Source organism: Apostichopus japonicus, chromosome 3 (assembly GCF_037975245.1).
Source record: "Apostichopus japonicus isolate 1M-3 chromosome 3, ASM3797524v1, whole genome shotgun sequence".
Classification (NCBI taxonomy): Eukaryota; Metazoa; Echinodermata; class Holothuroidea; order Aspidochirotida; family Stichopodidae; genus Apostichopus; species Apostichopus japonicus.
The window spans coordinates 29,661,337-29,682,855 of record NC_092563.1 but is presented as its reverse complement, the minus strand read 5'-3'; the positions used below and the strand labels follow the sequence as shown (position 1 = coordinate 29,682,855).

General features: G+C 38.5%; 1 protein-coding gene across 1 annotated transcript; it reads left to right on the top strand.

Annotated features, from left to right (window-relative positions):
- Positions 1 to 5,693: 5,693 nt before the first annotated feature.
- On the top strand, positions 5,694 to 20,828 carry LOC139965794 (pyruvate dehydrogenase phosphatase regulatory subunit, mitochondrial-like). The gene is made up of 16 exons (XM_071968503.1): positions 5,694 to 5,956; positions 6,491 to 6,624; positions 8,517 to 8,598; positions 9,081 to 9,244; positions 10,414 to 10,535; positions 11,347 to 11,464; positions 11,756 to 11,908; positions 13,023 to 13,147; positions 13,434 to 13,626; positions 14,214 to 14,372; positions 15,084 to 15,220; positions 16,053 to 16,201; positions 16,373 to 16,580; positions 17,186 to 17,275; positions 19,032 to 19,214; positions 20,429 to 20,828. The coding sequence occupies exons 1-16, from the start codon at positions 5,736 to 5,738 to the stop codon at positions 20,798 to 20,800; spliced, it is 2,610 nt and encodes an 869-aa protein (XP_071824604.1). The 5' UTR covers positions 5,694 to 5,735; the 3' UTR covers positions 20,801 to 20,828.
- The last annotated feature ends 691 nt before the right edge of the window (positions 20,829 to 21,519 follow it).

Below are 21,519 nucleotides of genomic sequence, written 5' to 3'. Positions count from 1 at the left end.
GTGATTACGTAATCGACCTGCCACGTTCATAAATCGACCTCAGACTCCACAATTAGCCTGCATAGCTTATCAACACCATTATAGTCTCCTTGTGTAAACACTGTGCGGAAATATGTTCACGTCTACAGTATAGTTAATCATACAGCGTTCACACAAAGACCCTCATACAATAAAAAATATGTGGCAGGCGTTGCAGACAAATTGGTAAAAGTGGTCATTTTACGACCACGGGCAGGTCGATTACGTAATCTCAAAGAAACTTTTCCATGATTGCGTGCTATAGTTGGGGTCTATACAGCAGACCTTTAAGGAACATAGTGTCGTCATCAATTGAGTCTTAAAGTGGCAATGTAGAAATTCATCATATTTTCAAACTCAATATCTAAATTGAGACATCACTAGCAATATTTTTTTTTAAAACTCTGACATCTCAAGAGTAAAAATTCCGTCTAAATCAATATTTTAAATTCTTCACAGACTCTTGCGGATATACTGCTTTAAATGATTACCACCAACGATGGTAACGTGATGACAGCCAGCGAAACCAATTGTTGCATTGGTTCCAAATTGTCGTTCGATTATAGCAGAATAATCTTTCTCTTCTATAAGCTGATAGAGTAGCTCCGGGTCAAAAGTTTACCAAGGTGTGAAGAATAAATCAGACAAAATGTCGAAACAGGAGCATAAAGGTCACATCCTAAGTTTTATAAAATTACGTCTTAAATCAACAAGAACTCGTAAAGGTGCTTTTTTTTGTATGTTAACACAAATAATTTCCAGTTAAAACTTTAAACGCATTACCGCTTTATATAGTATATGTATCGTTTCAGGAATGTTTGAGGTTAAGATCATGTGTGAATTAATATCATATATAGCTCTGTGCATGGTATAGCGCCATGTTTTCTTTCTCGTGTGGCTATGTGGACATTCACTGAAGCAATTGGACATAATTTTGCAGTATTCTTTTACGATATACCCAAGAAAGTATATTTACAACAAGACTATACCGTAAATAGTCCTAAAAATGAAGCACTTATATATGCCGACTCCTGATTCTTACTCATCGGATGTTAATTAAAAAGTACATAATAATGACATTACATTTGCGGCCACTAATTGGTGAAGATTAACGTATGTAACAGCAGTGCTGTAATTACCGTAAATCAGTCATTTGAGTCACAAGTTGAATTCCATCAAGTCAAGTCAAAGGTCAGTTGATTTCATTGCAAGACAACGAACGCGTTACAAGTCAAATACAAAAATAACTTATACAGTTATACTATCGGTATAGGCCAAGCGACACATCAACGGCTAAGGTTCAACAAGGCATCTTTGTAAAGTGTTATGGGGTTTGGTGGATGATGACGTGTAATAAACTGAATAGTGAATTCAAGCTTGTATGCCATGATGGGAGTAAGTTTAACAACGGTATGTTCTTGTGGATTGAACAGCGACTGAACATGATTGTATAGCTTATAGGCGTGCACTTCCCAGTTCTCACTCCCTCAATGCAATATATGAAAATCTGACCGATATTGACATTGAAACCATGAAACATGGCAATGGAATATATTCAGAATACGTTTCATGATCACAGCTATTAACATTTTACAGCCTGATGAAACTTCTAATTGAAACTTGACACTAGTATTATGCATACTCTAGTCAAGCCATAATACATAAACTCAGCATATGTATATATATATATATATCTATATCTATATATATATATATATATACGTTACTACACATTTTAATTAGCATTTTAATGAGCACTCTGCAAGGGTTCATGTACAAGATATGATATATAACAACACATTAAAATTGATATCTATACTAAAATTAAATAGGCCTATCATAGGCTAGTATGCCTATATTTAAGCGGGTACCCCGTCAATGAAATCTCAAAACCATACCCGGGTGAAGAGATCCCTTATTGAATATTGTAATATTTAACTATTAATTATACAATAAATATATGCTATAAATGACTTTCCGTGCGAAATTTTCACAAAATTGACCACTCTTAATGAACTTAATTCTCACATGCAATGGTTAGGAACTGTATAGTCCATTATTCAAAAACATCACAGTAATCGGAACTTATTATGTGCATCCAGATATGTGGGATTCCCTTTCTACAATATAAACAAACTGAGTTGTCAACTGCAATGGATTCCATACGAAATAGTCAGGTTGGAAAGTCACGCAATTGAAGCTGTCTTTGATGTCATAAAAGTGCCTCTATAGGAGGTGAAATTTGTCAGTTTTGCAATTTTTTGTTTTGTTTTTCTCTCCATGCATATTTTCAAGGTGAAAAATAAACAGCATTGTTGCTGACTTACAAACTGCATCATTTGAGCAACAACATTTGTTTAACGAATACCGAAAGCAAAGGGATTAAACTAGACCAACTGAGACCCACGTGATGTCATTTTAAAGACCCCTACCTATATCTGTTCGTAGAAGTTATATCCCTGCCACAAGTGAAGGTTGCTGGGGAATTGATTCTTAACCAATTAGACTTAATATGTTTCATGAAGATTTGAAATGTTGGTGTCGATAAGTGACAACGACGCTAGCGATGTCGGTGGCAGCCGGTGGTGCGATGAAGATAACTTGGTATCATTAACACATAAAGGGCCGTAAAAAGACGGATGGTAACACGTGCCTCTTCTTCTGCCCTCACAAAGTTCCCTCCGAGTGCCTTACATTTTACAACACACAAACTCACAGTAGGCTCATGTATACTTCAAACACGGTGGATTGTACAACGTATGCCTCCAGAGTGATGATATCACAGTAGCCATTTAGATAAATTTGGGGTGATATCTGCAACTGCATGGATTGTATACTTGTTTCTTTCTTCTCAAGAGGCGGGGCGCAAAACTGTCTTTGTGAATTTTGATTCTCTTCAAGTTCAAAAGTTCCTTCTGAAACTAGAGAAACACGATGCCCCTATTGTCTTACAGGTTTGTTGGCCCTGCCCCATCCTCATTACCCCAACCCTAAAAGAACGTGTAATCCGCAGAAATCGTCCATTTCACTGGTAAAAGTGAAGCATGCGGAGTTTGGATGGAAGATTTCGTTAGCATAATATGCTTTATCAATTCTGGCAACGTCATTATCAAACACGGCACGAGAACTTGCCCGCACAGCGGACGTGTATTACTCCTACACCGGTTAGCCGCATCCGTAATAACACAACATCCACACCTGCTACGCCGCGAAGGTTACACGAAAACTGGTGCTGAGGCCTGGCCTGGATGTATAACCAAAGATTATTCACCTTATCTTTGTGCAACCAAAGATAATTCACCTTCGTATACAACACAGCTAGCTCTGCTCGGGACACATATTGAAAAGGAAACTTAGTTAGACTAATAAGAGTGGACCGCTGCAGCGCTAGGCCTGACGTTATGCCTACATAGCAAAATCGGTAATTTTGAAGTAACCATATCTACCCAGTGGTATAATTTGTGTATAACCATAAATGTCAGATCCAGCTACAATGCACGTCTGGACCACAGGCACTTGTAACATAAGGCTATACCTACTAGTATATATAATACTATTATATATACCGGTAGGTATAGCCTAATGATAAAAGTGCCTGTGGTCTGTACTACGAAATTCAATGTCATAAAAGTTTGTCTGTGATGAGGCGCAGTCATATCCTAGCCTAACTTATTGTAGCGCCCCCAACGGGGTTTTAACTTGCCGAGCGGCCGTGGGTTCGATAGGGCCGCTGTCGGCCACCTTATGTCAGGATGAATGTGGGGCAACTACAATTTGAGACAACCTGAACCAATAAAAACACGAACAAATAAATTGCTTTTTAAGCTTCTAATCATTTAATACAAAAACCTTTGCCTTCTCCACTCGGGCAGGTGTCTATAAAAACCAAATTAAATAATACATGAGGTCAACGCAGTGACCTCCAAAAATAAGGTAGTAAGGTGATAAATTAGGACCAATAATTAATTAATTTAATAACATACAAATCCACATAAATCACAGCTTATAATTTACATAAATGATAACGATACGTACCTACGAAGTCCGTGGCCAAACGTATAATTACGAGGCCTAAATCTACAATAAGTAGGCGTTGCCTCGGGGAAAATTCAACCCGAATTAAAATCACCCCCCGCGCCACAATTATAAGAATAACCCCGCAGGGTGCGGCGATAATATCGACCGTGTTCACCAACCTTTTAGTAAATTTAGATGTAATCATTTAAAGGGATTCTGACAAACGGGGAAATACGCCCACAATATTATAAGAAATAGGACTCGGACTTGCCTAAACTATAAAAGAACATTGAACTTACTTAACGAACTGACCAACGGACCTCACTAGGTAGCAGCAAACACCAACAAATAGAACACACTCTTGGAACCCAAAATGGCAAGTGCCCCAACTTAACACAAAAACTGAATCGAAACATTGGAACTTCGCGTGGCTCGAACATTCCACATAGCTACGGAGGGACCAGACTATTGTCACGAGAGCTGGACAGCGGAAACAAAAGGTATAAATTAGCATATGAAAATACAACAATTCACTTTACATATAAAAAGATATTAGATAAAACAGACCCCCAGAGAACAATAAAACAATACACACAAACAGGACAACTACTCCAGCAGTAATGCCACCTATGTACGGAGGCGTTTACGTGACGCTCCCCTAGCGTTAGGCTGGACAAGGCCTACAGTAGGACCTAATTTTGTAGGGTCCTAGCTTATTTATCCTATCTTTGGCCAGTCTATTGTACTTGCTGGCATTTATTAGACTATTCTGGTCACTGTTTGTTCTAGTCCACTGAGGATAGCCATCTATGGCATTGTTGGTATTCTGTCTATTGTTTACACTGTAAGTTGAGTTATGTTTGGAAGTTGGTATAGCCAGGTCAATTTGGAGAGTACCCAGGTGCACACACTCTGGTGTGATCACATGTTATACATGTGTAGATGTTTGTGAGAGATGGAATGACCTAGTGGGAGTGGTCAGTGGTCTTCCACCTACCAATAGGATTGTATTATACTAGGGTGTTGGTTTATGTTAGTGTTAATTTGTTATGTATGTTGGAGATGATGTTACAAGAGGATAATACAAACCAGAGCTCCTCCAGCATCCAAGCTGTCAACTTGTCTTGTGTCATTATTTGTTGGTTGCATGTGTTTTAGTTTGTTCTGTTACTGCTCGGTCACTACAATTTGACCATGTCCTAACATAACAGTTACTAATACTACTGCTACTGCTAGGCCTAAGTGAGTATGTAACGGCTTAGAGGCATCCCAAGTCAGGCTGCGCAAACTTACACTTCAGCCGGCACTTTATATTATCTGTATGTATATTGTGGGCTGACTTCATGTAAATACTAAACTATTACTTATTTACTTTAACTTAAGTAGGCATAGGGCCTAGGCTACACCATATATTATTGTTACAAAAGTATGTTACCTTACAAGAGGCAGGTCTTACAGTATTTTCTTGTTCCTGACTAGACCTAACAACGTTACAATGCTATCACAATTTATATTGTATTATAGCCTGCTGTTGTCTCACAGGCCAACCACCACGTTATTATTGTCTTATAATTATTATTTTGGGTTCTAATATCGTTATTCAGTTATGGGTTAAGGTGGAACTCATCAAAGCTTGCTATTGCTATTTCATTTTCTAGATGCGACTACACAGCTGAAATTTAAGAGGGAGCAGGAGAAATATGTATCGGTCAAAAGTCCGACAGTTTGTGTGTGGATGTGGCCATAGATGGGGAAGAATGGCATCTGTGGCTACAAGACTATACAGTGGAACCAGCAAGTCATCCACCCTACCAAGAGAAACCAAGGTTGTTGTTTGTGGTGGTGGAATAGCAGGACTTTCAGTTGTTTATCATCTAGCAAAGTTTGGTTGGAGGGACATTGTTCTTTTAGAACAAGGAAGGTAATAATACAATTGTAGACTAAGTTGCATGCTATATACTCAACTATTTCATCAACACATCTACTACTGCTTCGCATTTGTTGTCTCTTCCTTTAATGACAATGTTCTCCTCTTTCAAAGATTCAAAGTGTCAAGAGGAAAAGAGGAATACATATTTGTGTATAATGTCCTCCTAGGCATAAATGTGTAGACGTTAGTCAATGCCCTCCATAGTTACCCTTCTCTCCCATGCCCCCCTCTTGGCTGTAAAACTTTGACAGAAAGTAGCCCAGAGGGGGAGGGGGGGGGTCTGGTGAATGTAGCGGGGCTTCTGCAGGAGGGAGTGGTTTCATCAGTGTGGCTCTTTCCCTACCCATCTTGCTAGCCTTGGTTACCTCCACAGGCTTCACTAATGGACTGTGACTTGATCAATATAATCTTACAAGGAGTCGCCCTAGGAAGATTAGGACTAAATAAAGCTTGACTTTTAAGATTCATGTGGTTGTGAGAAGACAACCATGCAGAACTGTGTCATGTTAATTCTTGACTTTGAAGGTTAACTAGTGGAACAACATGGCATGCAGCAGGGTTGATTGGACAAATCCGAAGTTCAGAAGTGATGACTCACATGTGTCTAGAGAGTGTAAAACTCTATGAATCTCTGGAAGAAGAAACCGGAATGAGTACAGGTACGTGGTTGGGAACAATTCTAGAACACCCGGATATATGAAGGTTAGCACTGATAAAGACCTCGGGAACAATTCTAGAACACCAGGACATACGAAGTTTAGCACTGTTAAAGACCTCGGGAACAATTCTAGAACACCCGAACATACGGAGGTTGGCAAAGTTAAAGACCTCTATAACAATTCTAGTACAACCGAACAGTTAGCACTGTTAAAGACCCCGGGAACAATTCTAGAACACCCGGACATACACAGGTTAAAGCACTGTTAAAGACCTCTATAACAATTTTAGTACAACCGAACATACAGAGGTTAGCACTGTTATAGACATCGGGAACAATTCTAGAACACCCGTACATACAAAGGTTAAAGCACTGTTAAAGACCTCGGGAACAATTCTTGTACACCAGGACATACAAAGATTAGCACTGTTAAAGACCTCTATAACAATTGTAGAAAACTCGGACATTCGAAGGTTAGCACTGTTCTATGTACATTTGCAAATGAGAATACTTTTTGCAAATTTTCAGAAAGGACTACGAGTGAATTTAGCATGAGATTTTGTTCCTGTGAAGGCTTCAAGTAGTTTTATAGAGAATGTTTCTGCCTCCCAGAGTCACACAAAATAGATTCTGAGTTTGTTTCTTGGACGATACAGCAACTGCTACATGACAGAAAAAAGTGCTTCGTTTTAAAGAATTGCCTGCACATACAGTATTGTATTCCTACCACACAATTGCATTACAGCTTTGTCCTAATGCCAAGCCTACCCCACATACTAATTGGGGTAAAACATTTGGTTTTCCTTAGCTGTTGCTTTGTCTGGCTAGCCCAATTGCACCTTTTGAACTGAAAATAAATATTAATAATTGTCTGTACAGAAACTGGTAGTAGTTGTTTGAGTTGGTTAGGAAGCATGATATTGTATCAAGTTGGTAATATTACATCTCAGGCCTATGGAACTCAACTCGTGTACGTAAAGCTAACCAAGTGTGAGTCTATGACTAGAGCAACAAGTCAATTCAAACATTAAGAAAGAATTACTATAAAGGGCCATGAATTCAGACTGTGTAATTGTGTCCAGGGGTTGTCTTTCCCAGTAGATCTGTCATGTTATCGGGTGCCTGGATGCAACCTGTAATTGTAAATATTTGCTTTTACTTTGTTTGTTACTATTTGTGCTGACCTCTGGACCACCTCCTGCTCACATGTTAATAGCCTTATTCTCTGTCAGAACGGTCAGAACTTTATCCTGTTGACCTTTGAGCAGGTTTTCAGCAGTACCATGACGTGTCGAAAGATACCACAAGTACAGCCATTTTATCTTGATGCAACATTTCTGGATTGTTTGTTGGTCTCCCTGATGCTAAATTTATTCTGATATAGTTTAAAAATTAACGTGGCACATTTGAAGGGAAGGCTTGCCAAAGATTTGAAACATATCAGGTGAATGATAAAATGACTTGAGCTGTCAGATGTGGGTAACCTTGACAAAAAGGCTGGGAAAACTGTAAAAAAAAAATCAGATCAACAATTTGATATTGATGCAACTTTTTCTCACTAAAAGGAACACATATAACTGAGACTGCAATCAGTCAGATAATTCCTTACCTATATATAGGCTAGTCCATTATTCTGATTAAATCATATCTATTTTGGCAAACATGTGAAACTGTCCATATATCTGATATTTTGGTGGCCCCTGTGATTGTCTCCTGATTGTCTCCAAATTGACCCTGGGCAAGGGTTTGTACTGACACCCCCTCCCTTCCCCCACTTCCTCATGTCAGGTCAGGGTGGAAGATATATTACAAACACAAACGCATAGAAAAGTGAGTCAAAAAGGTCTTTCATATTTCCGCTTTTCATGTCCTTTTTTTCTTTCTTCTTGAAAGGTTTAAAAGTCTGTGGATCTCTTGCATTAGCTGAGTCAAAAGAGAGGATGCTGGATTTACAAAGAAAGGCTAGTCGAGCAAGGTAAGATGTTTGAATGGGTGCCGGGGGGGGGGGGTGATTTGGAGAGTGACGATGGTGCAATGTGTTGAAAGAAAGTGAAGTAGGTATGTCTGGAAAGTATTTTCTGACCATTTTAACGTGTCACTAAGTTCTTCCCATAGTGTGTACAAAAAGCTTTGCAGACATTGTAGGGCCACCAATTTTCCATTTTCAAGTTTAAAATTCCGAAAAATTCTGTTTTTTAACTCACTTTATTACATAAAATTCTGTTTTGTTAAACGCCATGGGTATTGCTGTATATTAGCTGAAATTGTAGTGCTTTACTAATGGGGTAGTTAACAATAGGCCGTTTGTGCAGTAACAACACTTTAGTTTTTAATCGTTGATGACGGGCACAACTTTTAGTCAAAGAGAATGTCCCGTACAGTCACATTTGGAGAAAATCTGTTTAAAAAGTCCAGTTAAACCCCAGGTTTATCCTTAATTCGATGTTGTTGTTGCAGGGCTGAGGGAATTGAATGTCAATTTCTCTCTCCTTCGGAACTGGAGAAGATGGTCCCTTGGATCTGGACGCAAGATCTTCAGGGAGCTCTCTATATTCCTGGTGATTGTGTTGCCAACCCAACAGATACTTCTATGGCTTTAGCAAAAGGAGCAAAACAAAATGGTGAGCGTATGTCAGTCTATAGAACTGTACCTAGTTTGAATGTAGTTGGGATGGGAGGGGGTGGGTCTGGTGGGTCGGGTGGGGTGTTGTCTATGTATGAGAAACTAGATTTAATGTAGTGTGAAACAGACCTGGTCTTGGTGATGGTAGCCTGTGCAAACTGTTACATATGGCATTTAAGTCCTTGTAGTAAGGATTTGTTAAGCTAACAAGGCCTTAAGAACCTCACGTAATCTTGGACTCGGAAACAGATAATCCTTGTTTACCCAAACATTATAAGGGCTAGCCAAAGCTGTTGGTACCTATATCTTCTGCATTTAGTGCCCATGATATGTCCAAAGTACGCCCCATATGACCCTCTTAATCTGACCCCTACTAATGGCACAAAATGCTGCAATGTATTTTTGGTTGTGCCATCAATTCCCTTTTTTTTTATTTACTTCATCAAAGTTTCAATATGAAGATATGATCAATGACAATATGATATTAGCTCTACTACCTCTGTCTTGTAAGAAATCAGAAAAATACAACCCTTCATTAAGAGAACTTGGCTGGAGAACTTGAAGTTTAGTTTTTGGAGCTAGATGACTAATTTTAATTCTGGATTCCTTTTGTATTTCTTCATTGTTTCTTGCACACACTTTAAAAAATTATGCATGTAGGGACAACATCAATGCCCTTTGAAAAGAGAAGTTTTATTCTATTGTGCCCTTTAATCTTACTCATGTGTGCAGTTGGTGCCCCCTTCCCCCTCCCAAATTGTTACTCTAGCTTAACGATGGTCCATATGCTTCTCTCCCGTTTCAAACATTTGTCAAGTCGTGCTCTGCTTTCATTGGTCATGTTTATTGTCATATTTTGGCAGATGCTGTTTTGATTGCGGATATTAAATCACTGCTGGTGTATGTTTTGGCTTTGTGGTTGGTAGGAATTGTCTGCTTGCGATCTAAATTTGTTACTTCTACTGATAAATGCTGTTTGGCATCTAAGTGTACTCTGTGAATTTTAAGCCAGGAGCAGTATGAGGCCATGGAGGGCCTTAAGTGTCATGTAACATGTATAGCAAACAGTGCATGCAAAACTGATGGAATGGTAAGAACAGATTGTTTGCCCCATATAACTTGAAACTGACCTAGATGTCCAAGCTGTAATTTGTTTCAACCATGCAGGCGTTCAGATCATTGAAGGTGTCCGTGTGGACAGTGTAGAGACCCTGCGAGAGTGTGTCAGCCAAGTCCGAACCAACCAGGGACCAGTCAAATGTCAATATTTTATCAACTGTGGTGGAATGGTGAGTGGTTTTATATATGTAACATGACAAAAGTGTTCCTTAAACGAGTCTTCATCCACTATCTACCTGAAAGCCTAGTGCTGTTTGTTCTCTCACCATGTCTATGGTACAGTCAGGCTTTCTATTCATTCTGACCTGTTTCAGATGTAATGGTGAGGGTACTAGCTGAGTCCCATCCACTATCTATCTGAAAGCCTAGTGCTGTCTGTTCTCTTACCATGTCTGTGGTACAGTCAGGCTTTCCATTCATTCTGACCTGTTTCAGATGTAATGGTGAGGGTACCTGATGAGTCCCACCCACTATCTATCTGAAAGCCTAGTGCTGTCTGTTCTCTTACCATGTCTGTGGTACAGTCAGGCTTTATATTCATTCTGACCTGTTTCAGATGGTGAGGGTACCTGATGAGTCCCATCCACTATCTATCTGAAAGCCTAGTGCTGTCTGTTCTTTTACCATGTCTATGGTACAGTCAGGCTTTCTATTCATTCTTAACTGTTTCAGATGTGATGGTGAGGGTACTTGCTGAGTCCTTGTTAGTTTACAAAGCATCTGTAGTGTAGGAAGTTCATAAATAGTAGCATAACAATGGAGTTTGTGTTGGGGGAATGTGGGGGGGGGGGGTTGGAGGCGTTGGGGAGACATTGGCTAGGAACATGGTTCGATTGATATAATGTTAATAAACTAGCTAAAGTAGTCTGAATACCAAGATACTGAGCTGCCTCCTTCCACTTAGCAATTCAAATGCTTTGTATTCTGTATTTAATACTTTAACTTTGCTGAATGTTTTTCTGTTTCTCTTGTCTTTACCAGTGGGCGCATGAACTCGGAATGAAATGTGATCCAATTGTTAAGATACCTCTACATCCCAATGAACACCAGTATCTCATCACAAAGAAGATGAAGGAGATTAATACTAGAGGAATGCCATGTGAGTATAGTTTGTAAGAGGTTGGTTGATAACTTTGTATTTTTGTTGAAGACATTCATGTTTGCATTGTGTGGATGCGTTAGATTCATACAGTGTCATATATTAGATTATGATTCTTTTTCATGTGAGAAACTTAGCTCAGGTTTCCCTATGAAGATCAGGGATAGTTCTTGATATGGATTTAAGTTTCTGAATAATTTTGCATGGAACATTGAAGGTATTCTATTACAGTATTCTGATCCAGAAAGTATGTAAGGGTTGTTTGTGAATAGTTGTTGGTTTCCCCAACAGATATACGGGACCTAGACAACGACTGCTACATCCGTGACTGGGGCGAGGGGTTCATGGTTGGTGGTTTTGCAGTCAAGGGTAAACCAGTTCATACCAATGGTATACCACACCCAGCTGAGTTTGCATCGCTTCCAGAAGATTGGGATCACTTTAGTAAGCAGCTTGGGTTTTGTGTTTCGCAGTAGTTTGACTTTTTGAGAAAGGAAGTTTTGATTATTCCCAAATCCTCAGAAATCATATGTAATAGCTGGTGTATGTTTGTTCCTTTGATTATGGGTAAGCATCAGATGATACATTTACAGCTTATTATTATTAAATTGTTATTGTTTGTTGGATTGCCAAAAAGTCAAACCTGCGTGTCTCCTCATTTTTCTCTGAAAAGATTCCTCTGAAGAAATCGAAGAGACCATATTGATTATGTGGTTAGATCGTATGATGTAAATTCCGCATCTGTAAATATTTATATTCTCAAAAAAAAAAAAGTTGTGATTTGAAGATTGACTATTGTTCAAACTTTGAGAGACACACAAATGGCAATTACCAAGGTAAGGTCAAAGTTTATTTTGTTGTTGTAACCTTTGTTGTTGAACTGGTATCATTAAATAACATTTGACATTGTGTTGTTCATGTTGGCATGAGATCTTTGAAGGATCAATTTAGTAATCACAAAGGTAAGACATTTATTGGTGGGTTCCGTTTAGCTGCCAAATATCAAAAATAGATGAGTCTTTGTGGCGGTCTGTAGCACAATAAACAGCATACTGTTTTAATTAAGGTAGGACTAGTTTTTAAAGGAAAATGTACTTTTCATGCTGGAAAGTTAGTAAAGTGAAACATTGACCGACATTTCTCATTTTACATCAAACATGGCAGATTAGACACTTCATGTATTGGTCACCTGATGATGTACGTGATAAATTTTCTTTCATGGCTAGATCCTCTTTTGGGGAAAGCAACACATTTTCTTGCGGAAGAAACAAACTTAAATTAAAGCTACAGTTATCTAGTACTAGCTTTAAATAATGGTACCAAGGGATTGTTGACTGTTCCTTATGATATTAAATATGCTGTATTGTATGTTAAATGAACATCACTTGGGTTTTGACAATATACCCAACAAGAGCATCATTAAATACACAAGGTTCTTCACACACTTGAATGGCAGTGAGTTTGGTAACAACATGACATTCCTTTTATGAGATAAATGCAACCTTATGAAGCCTTTGAAAGGCAATAAAATATTCTCCTGCATTTCTGAATATCGTAGGACCAATTCTAGATGGGTTCTTGAAGAGGGTACCCGCAGGTGACAAGGCTGAGGTCCAACAACTGTTCAATGGTCCCGAGAGTTTTACCCCAGATATGGCACCCCTGATGGGCCCTGCATCAGAGGTAACTTGTCAATTGTTTGAGCAATATTGTATTGAGCTCTCGGGCTCTTGGTTATGGCAATTCATATTTGCTTAATCTTCCTTCAGTTAGTTAAAAGTACTTTTATACTGTTAATATGTACATGGCTCAGACTCACTGAATGTTCCTTCCTTGTATCTGCTTCATACTCTTTCTCCAGTCTTGCTTGTTACGTTTTTTAGCAGTCCTCGTCCAGTTACCCTTTTCTGTTACATGGTTTTATCCTGATTAAAATGCTCAAATTGGAATTGCTTTGTTGTTGCTTTAGGTTGATAATTATTGGGTGATGGCAGGCTTCAACTCTGCTGGTATCGCAACCTGTGGTGGAGCAGGGAAGGTCCTGGCAGAGTGGTTAATGGAGGGTAGGCCGCCTTTTAATACATGGCCTGTAGACATCAGACGCTTCACCAAATATCAGAATAACAAGAAGTTCCTGATTGACAGAGTCTCAGAAACAGAGGGTTAGTCAATGACTTAAAGTAATTAAATGAAATTGATAGATTTATATGTCATTTGGAGAAGAAAAAACTAAATGAGTGGACATTTCTTGCAAATTGTAACTTTTTGAAATTGCGGAGTTTATTTTCACTATCAAGTTTAATTAACACCAGAGAGATTACTTTAGGAACTTACTAAGTCCTAAAAGAGAATAGATTTGCAAAATGAAAATGTCATTCTTGAGTTACATGGAAGGAGAGTAATTAAGTCAGTGTAACAGATTATAACATTGGCAAATGCTAAATTAGAAATTACATCAAGTTCAAATGTTAACAATTAACTTACTCGGTTGTGTTGAGAACTGAAGGAATTTATAGGGGAGAGGGGGGGGGGGGTAGGGGTTGGTTGGCAGTGATTCACAAAACATTTCTATAGATGCCCAGGTAATATGGAGACAATTTGCTCATACACAAAGATAAGGTAAGAAGTTTAGTCTTACTCTGCCCTATTAGTAGGAAAAGGTTCGTTATATAATGCACCTAAGTTGTTCATTTTGCTATATTCTTTGGATAGTATTCTTCCTCTAAAGGTGTTGTCATTGTCTTTCTAGGTGGTCATTACAAAATAGCATTCCCTGGTGCTGAGTACCACACTGGTAGGAAGCTAAGATGTTCTCCTCTTTATGCAAGCCATGCTGCAGCTGGTGCTGTTTTTGGTGACAGAAGTGGGATGGAAACACCTAAATGGTTTGCTAATATGAGTGATACAGGTTAGTATGGGCGAGAAAGTGCTATGCCATTAAACAAGGCAAGACATGTGATGTGTATCTGACAGGTTAGGTATATGTATTGGTATAACAAGCAGAGATCCTGATTCAGAAGGAAAGATAAATATTTTTGTGGATGTAGACAGTCACAGTGAAACTACTATGGTATCAGTAGTGGGATGTAAATTTATAACAACAAATCACAAATGTTTTGATCAAGGAGACCATCGTATTGCCCCACAAGGGATTTGCAAGTGACAGCGACATATTTCAAGAGGAAACAAGAATAAGAAATATGTGTCAACTTATGATGGAACGTATCTTGCAATCTCCTGGATGTTTAGGGTATGAGGTACAAATTCAGCTAAGTATTTATCAGAAAAGTGTACACAAAAATACTACCACTACTCTAAATGAACCAACAATGTTGCCACTTTCAGAAAGAAAAGATCTACCAGATGTCCACGAGTGTTATAGGTTGTAGCCTTTCATTTATGGCTACCCATTTCTAAATATTGAATTTTCAGTTTGTTCTCCACACTGACTTGATAACAATGATAATCTTAGCAATTTTATGATCTGTCACTGACTACAATGACCTGCCCAATAGTGTGTATCTTGGAGTCTAGATCTAGTAAACCTTCCAAAGTCATGGCAAAATTCACATTTAATGATATCATCATGACTGAACCTGTACATGATTTTTCATTCCAGAGGAGTATGGCTTTGAAGCTCAGACTGGTACGTATGGAAAACCAGGCTGGTTTGATATGGTTCTGTCAGAATACTGGGCTTGTCGGGAAACAGTCTGTGCTATGGATATGTCTTTCTTTACAAAGTTTGAACTCAAGGTAATATATAATAGGTTTGTATGGTAAGGTATATGGTTGTGACAGTCAAACCGGTACGTACGAAATACCACGCTGGTGTCATCTGGTTCTATCAGAATGCTGGGCTTGTCAGGAAACTGTGCTATGGATGTCTTTGTAATTCACAAATTTTGAACTCAAAGTAAACTATAATGGTTTTGTATGGTTGGGTATATGGTTTTGAGGCTCAGACCGGTAGGGATGGAAAGCCCGGCTAGTTTATCTGGTTCTATCAGGCTTGTCGTGTTTTTTCATTTACAAAGATTTAACTCAAAGTATTAATGTTACCTTATAGCAAATGTGAATGTTGTGTTGTACCAAGCATTGTTGTTTTGCTGTGGATGTGTTAGCATATTTAATGATATCTTAATGGCTATGAAACATTATTTTAGCGGGTAATAATTCTATAATGATGATATCTTTGTGGCTATTGCTGCTATATTGATATGTAGATGATCTAATCATGGGATTGTTCTGTAGATATGTCGTTATAAGTTTAATTAGGAAGCCGATGTGGGAATGGCTTGATATGCTAATGTGTGATACAATGCTTCATGAGTACTCTAAGGGTACAACCCAATTGCAACAATTAATGAAGGGATTAATGATCACTATCTTGTCACAAAATGAGATAATTTGCCAAATTTATTTCTTCTCCAAGAGTTTTTGCTCTTTTAAAAGTAAAAAAAAGCAAAAGAGAGAAAATGTTTGTGTGTTTATGCGACCAATATTAATATGAAATGAGCATCCATAGTGTTGTTTAGAAATGTGTTTGATGACGTTTGTTTTATTCCCCCATTTTTGTTGTTGATAGTCTGAAGGTTCCGAAGCTCTTGAACTTCTCCAAAAGTTGTGTCCTAACGAGATGGACATGCCAGTCGGTCATGTGGTCCACACAGGCATGCTGAATGAGTGGGGAGGTTATGAAAATGACTGCAGTGTTGCCAGACTTTCACCAAACTAGTAAGTTTGAAAAACAGAATAATGTGATAATTGTAAATGTTGTAAATCTTTCTACAGTGCTGTGTCTTATAGTATATCAAGTATAAATAAACATTGTTTATGTTGCTGAAAAATATTCTCATCATCTACCCTATTTTATTATTATGATTCTTATTTTTATTGCTTTCCCAGTTATTTCATTATTTGTCCAAGTTTCCAACTTGCCAGGGGTTACCGCTGGATTGAGAGACATCTTCCAAGCGATGGGTCTGTTAAATTTCAAAATGTCACCCATTTGTACGGGGGACTCAATGTCGTCGGTCCCAGGGCAAGAGAAGTACTGCAGAAATTGACTGAAACATCCTTGAAGCTCTCAGAATTCAAACCATTCATGTGTACAGTAAGTTAATTATACAGTGTGTATGAAGTAAATAAAATGAAATGGAAAGAAAACTGGGACAAAGTTTCTTAATTTAAGATTTAACATAATATTGCTATGTTGATAGATAATAAGTCGAAAGTTGTTTTGTTAATTGCCTACAGGAAAGTAAAAAGTATTACAACAGTGTCTTATCTTGTAGATATATTGAGGCGTAGTTGGATTTGTAACTCAAGGTGATGATGGTCCTCTTTACCAATCTCTTTTCAATTACACTTAAAAGATGTGATCTAACATTAACTATACAGTGAAGCTTGCACTAAGGCTTTCCTCAAGTAAAGAAAGCTCTTGTTTGCTTATTAGCCATTTGTTTACAGTTATAAGGATTTGTGTAAATGCTACACAAGTTGTATTTTGTATCACCAACCTGTAGGGACATCTGTCACGGTTCTCAACTTTGGTGACTTTACTTATTATATAATTAAGGTTATGGACCTCCAATCTGATTGGCTTAGCTACCTATTATAGGAACAGTCAAGGTACCTTATCTCAAACTTATGCCTCTAACAGGCATAGCTATGAAATACTCATGAATTGATGCTGCTCTGTGCTCTGTGTCATTACAGGAAATTGATCTGGGCTATGCAAGTAAAGTACGTATCATCAGTTTAACACATACCGGAGAGGACGGATTCGTTATGTACATCAGGTGTGAGGTAAGACACTCATCAGGATAGCTTCTAGAACTTAACAAACCTTACATGCACATCTGAGGACAGATTCGTTATGTACATAAGGTGTGAGGTAAGAAACTCACCAGGATAGCTTCTAGAACTTAACAAACCTTACACGCACATCTGAGGACAGATTGGTTATTTACATTAGGTGTGAGGTAAGAAACTCATCAGAACAGCTTCTAGAACTTTACAAACCTTACACGCACATCTGAGGACGGGTTCGTTATGTACATTAGGTGTGAGGTAAGAAACTCATCAGGATAGCTTCTAGAACTTTACAAACCTTACACGCACATCTGAGGACAGATTGGTTATGTACATTAGGTGTGAGGTAAGACACTCATCAGGATAGCTTCTATAAGTTTACAAACCTTACATGCAAGTGTGTCCGTTCTATATTTTATAAATCATTGAAAGTATTGGTCTTTTTCTGATCTGTTTAGCAAAAATTAAAAGGAGTCACAGAAAACTATAAAACGACATATAACATATAAAGTGAAGCACAACATAAACACATAAAGGAACAACATACCAACTCATGATACTATGTATTATACCATTGTATACTATGTGTACTATGTATAATACCATTGTATACTATGTATAATACCATTGTATACTATGTATAATACTATTGTATACTATGAATAATACTATGTATAATACCATTGTATACTATGTGTACTATGTATAATACCATTGTATACTATGTATAATACCATTGTATACTATGTGTACTATGTATAATACCATCAAGAAGCAAATTATAAACATACTCAGTGAGAGAGATACATTGAATCTTCCATACTTTCATTCTGATCAGTTTCTCAATATTACCACAGCTCAAGTTTGATTTTCACATTGAAGATTAGCATACAGGCCCTTTTGCTTTCTTTGATAAACATGTGGATTTACTGTTCAAGTACTGTACCATACTGCTGATGGTGCATCGTTCAAATGTTTTTAGTTGTAAGGATAGTTTGATACCCGTCAATTGTCAACACATCATATGTGCAGGTTTCTATGTCAATCCTACTCTACCAATATGACAGAAATTTTGATAGAAAAGAAGTTGGGTTTTCTTTAATGGTATCTGTTCTGTAGAATGATAGTTGATGGGAATTTCTTGAAGGGACAGGTGACTCATAAATTACCAGATCGGACAGATTTATGTTCAGTATTACTTTTCATGTTGGAATGTTTTACAATGTAAAGACTATTGCGTTTAAGATGATCCCAGTCAGTTTGTGGAAGCATTGACGTCGGCGGTGTATTTGTTTCAAAACTCTTGCCGATCCTTTCAGATGTAATTTGGGTATTGCAGGCTATATCTTGATACTGACGGAGATGATCTTTTGTAATTGTCGTGTCGTGTGCTTGGATGCTGTTCTAGTCATATGTCTTCATTATTGTTTCTTCTTGAAGAAACAGGTGATTAATAAATTAACAGATGGGACAGATTTATGTTCAGTATTATTTTTCATCATTCACAGTGTAAAGATTATTGCATGTAAGATGATCTGTCAGTTTGTGGAAGCATTGACATCGACGATGTATTTGTTTCAAAACTGTTGGCGATCCTTTCAGATGTAATTTGGGTTTTGCAGTCTACATCTTGATACTGACGGAGATGATCTTTTGTAATTGTCGTGTGCTTGGATGCTGTTCTAGTCATATGTCTTTGTAACTTTTTCAAAATCATCTCCACGTAATCTTTCAAATTTTCTTCCGACAGCATGCTCTTCACGTCTACGATGCCCTGAAGGCAGCAGGTAGAATCTATGGAATCAGAGATGCTGGTTATAACGCCCTCCGATGGCTCAGGCTGGAAAAATTCTATCCTTATTGGGGAGAGGACTTTGTGGATGATGCCACACCATTTGAAATCGGAAGGGAACATCGGGTCAAGTTTGATAAGGTAAATATTTTTGCAGGTTTGGAGGGAAGAGTGAAAACAAGAAGAAGGTAAGGGAAGAATATAGAAAGAGTTTATTGACACGTTGGATATCAAACTATGAGAGGAACAGGTCAACCCTGTGAGGGGATGGGGGGGGGGCGGAGGTTTAGCAAAGTGAGAATTTGTGGGAAGACAGGGAGGATTGAGGCATAGGTAGAGGTCAAAGCTATTACAGTGTGCTTAAGTGACTGATAGGATAGGGGCCACTTAGAAGGACAGATGTATTAGCTATAAGTTCAGGTGTATAGTGTGGCGGGCTTTATGGGGGGGGGGCTCTCAGTTGACCTGAATAGTGCCTGACAATCACTGTTCTGAATGAAGTGCTTGTCACTCTCCAAGCTTATGCTTGTTATGAATGGGAGTGACCAATTAACCTAATAGTAGAGCAAAATGGCAATGATAGAAACAAAACAGATGTTTTAAAGCTTTAAACTCTCACCTCCTCCCCCCTCAAATAGTAGAACAATATGGCAATGAGAGAAACAGTACAGTTATTTTAAAGCTTCAAACTCTCACCTCCTCCCCCCCCCCCCCCCGCCAAAATAGTAGAACAATATGGCAATGAGAGAATTAGTACAGTTATTTTAAAACTTCAAACTCTCACCTCCTCCCCCCCCTCCCCACCAAAATAGTAGAACAATATGGCAATGAGAGAAACAGTACAGTTATTTTAAAGCTTTAAACTCTCACCTCTCACCCCACCCCTCCAACAGGTCATTCCATTTTCTAAACCAAAACAAAAAGATATGATCCCATTTGGAAAATAATATTTAGATACGTAAGGTTGAAATGCCTTGTATACAGTTTAGTAACAGTTGTAAGTGTTAAGATGTCTGGTAGATAATTTCAAGAAATGAAAAGATGAGAGTTCTTTGCAATTTGCCAGTGTGCTGATCAGGTGTTATCTATCCCTGGTAATCAGAATCTTATGTCATAGTGTAGTAACAGTCCTATATCTAAGCACTGCACTAACCCAGAGCAAATTTAATTGGTTGATGTAAGTCATCTTTAAGATTCCCTTGAAGCCTTAAATAACTTTTTAATAGTTAAATTCTTCAAGCCATTTTGTAAGACATGCCACCTTGTTGTAATATTTCAAGTTTTCAACTAGCTTGGAAATATGTCTGAAATGAGCTATGTTTGACTGCAAGGTATAAACCTGATTTTGATGATAGGGTGTGGACTTTCTCGGACGTGAAGCTTTACTGAGGAAACGAGAAGAGGGCCCTCGGAGGCATCTAGCCATGTTCCTGGTTGAGGACCATGATCTGGATCATGACATGTGGCCGTGGGGTGGAGAAGCCATCTATATTGATGGCAAGCTCACTGGCTACACTACCTCTACAGGGTATGGCCCAACACTCCAGAAACTCGTCTGTCTGGGATGGGTGACAAACAGGGATCAGAACTCAGGAGAAGCAAGAGAAGTCACACTTGACTGCATACATCACTCTAAAGTAGAGATTGAAATCGCCGGGAGAAGGTTTCCAGCCAAGGGATTCTTGTATCCTCCGGCTGTGCCTAGCAGACAAATTAGCCACGTTTGAGGGAGTGTTTGATCGTTGGCAAGCAACAACTGGGCATGGGCGGCGATTATGGGGGGGGGGGGGACGGGGGGACATGTCCCCCAATTATTTAGGTGGGGGATATAGTATCTAATATCCCCCCCAATATTTGGTGGCATAGTTTTTATAAGCATATGTTTTGTATATTTTATGATATCGCTAGTAATTTAAAAATAGAAAATGCCTAGCTGCAACTTACAAGGCCTGGGAAGTGCCATTTCCAGCGATCTGGGAGGCATTTTCGGCCAAAATTTTCTTTTGCGCTCCGCGCCAACTTATGGTGGAGCTACGCTTAGAAAGTCTGGGTACAAGCTTTGCCCCTCCCTCGGCAAATTCCTCGTAAGGCGTCTGTCTAACCATGTCATAATTTGTTACTATATATGACCGAAAGTAGTTTTTACTATTTTTTCGAAATGAATAGCTAGACGGACCGCATCCATAATGAAATTTGGTTTGCATCTTGTGTATGAGTGTAAGTGCGCACAATCATCCATATGATCCACATCGATATGGGTTCACTGGGTTTCCATTTGGCCTGTTTCCTACATATTTCTAACCACAGGTGCGTAGCCAAGGGAGGTGGGGTGGGGGGTGAAGGGTGGAGATCGCCCTCTCCGTCGAGCATATTTTTTTTGTATTATCTATGATATCGAAGTTTTATAGTAGCTGTTATAGGAGGTTTTAATATTTGTACACCAATA

Excerpts from the sequence above, each read along its gene's own strand:
- LOC139965794 (XM_071968503.1), top strand. The coding sequence starts at position 5,736 with ATGTATCGGTCAAAAGTCCGACAGTTTGTGTGTGGATGTGGCCATAGA. Across the intron at positions 8,599-9,080 it reads AGAAAGGCTAGTCGAGCAAG|GGCTGAGGGAATTGAATGTC; the intron begins GTAAGATGTTTG and ends TTGTTGTTGCAG. Across the intron at positions 17,276-19,031 it reads TTATGTACATCAGGTGTGAG|CATGCTCTTCACGTCTACGA; the intron begins GTAAGACACTCA and ends TTCTTCCGACAG.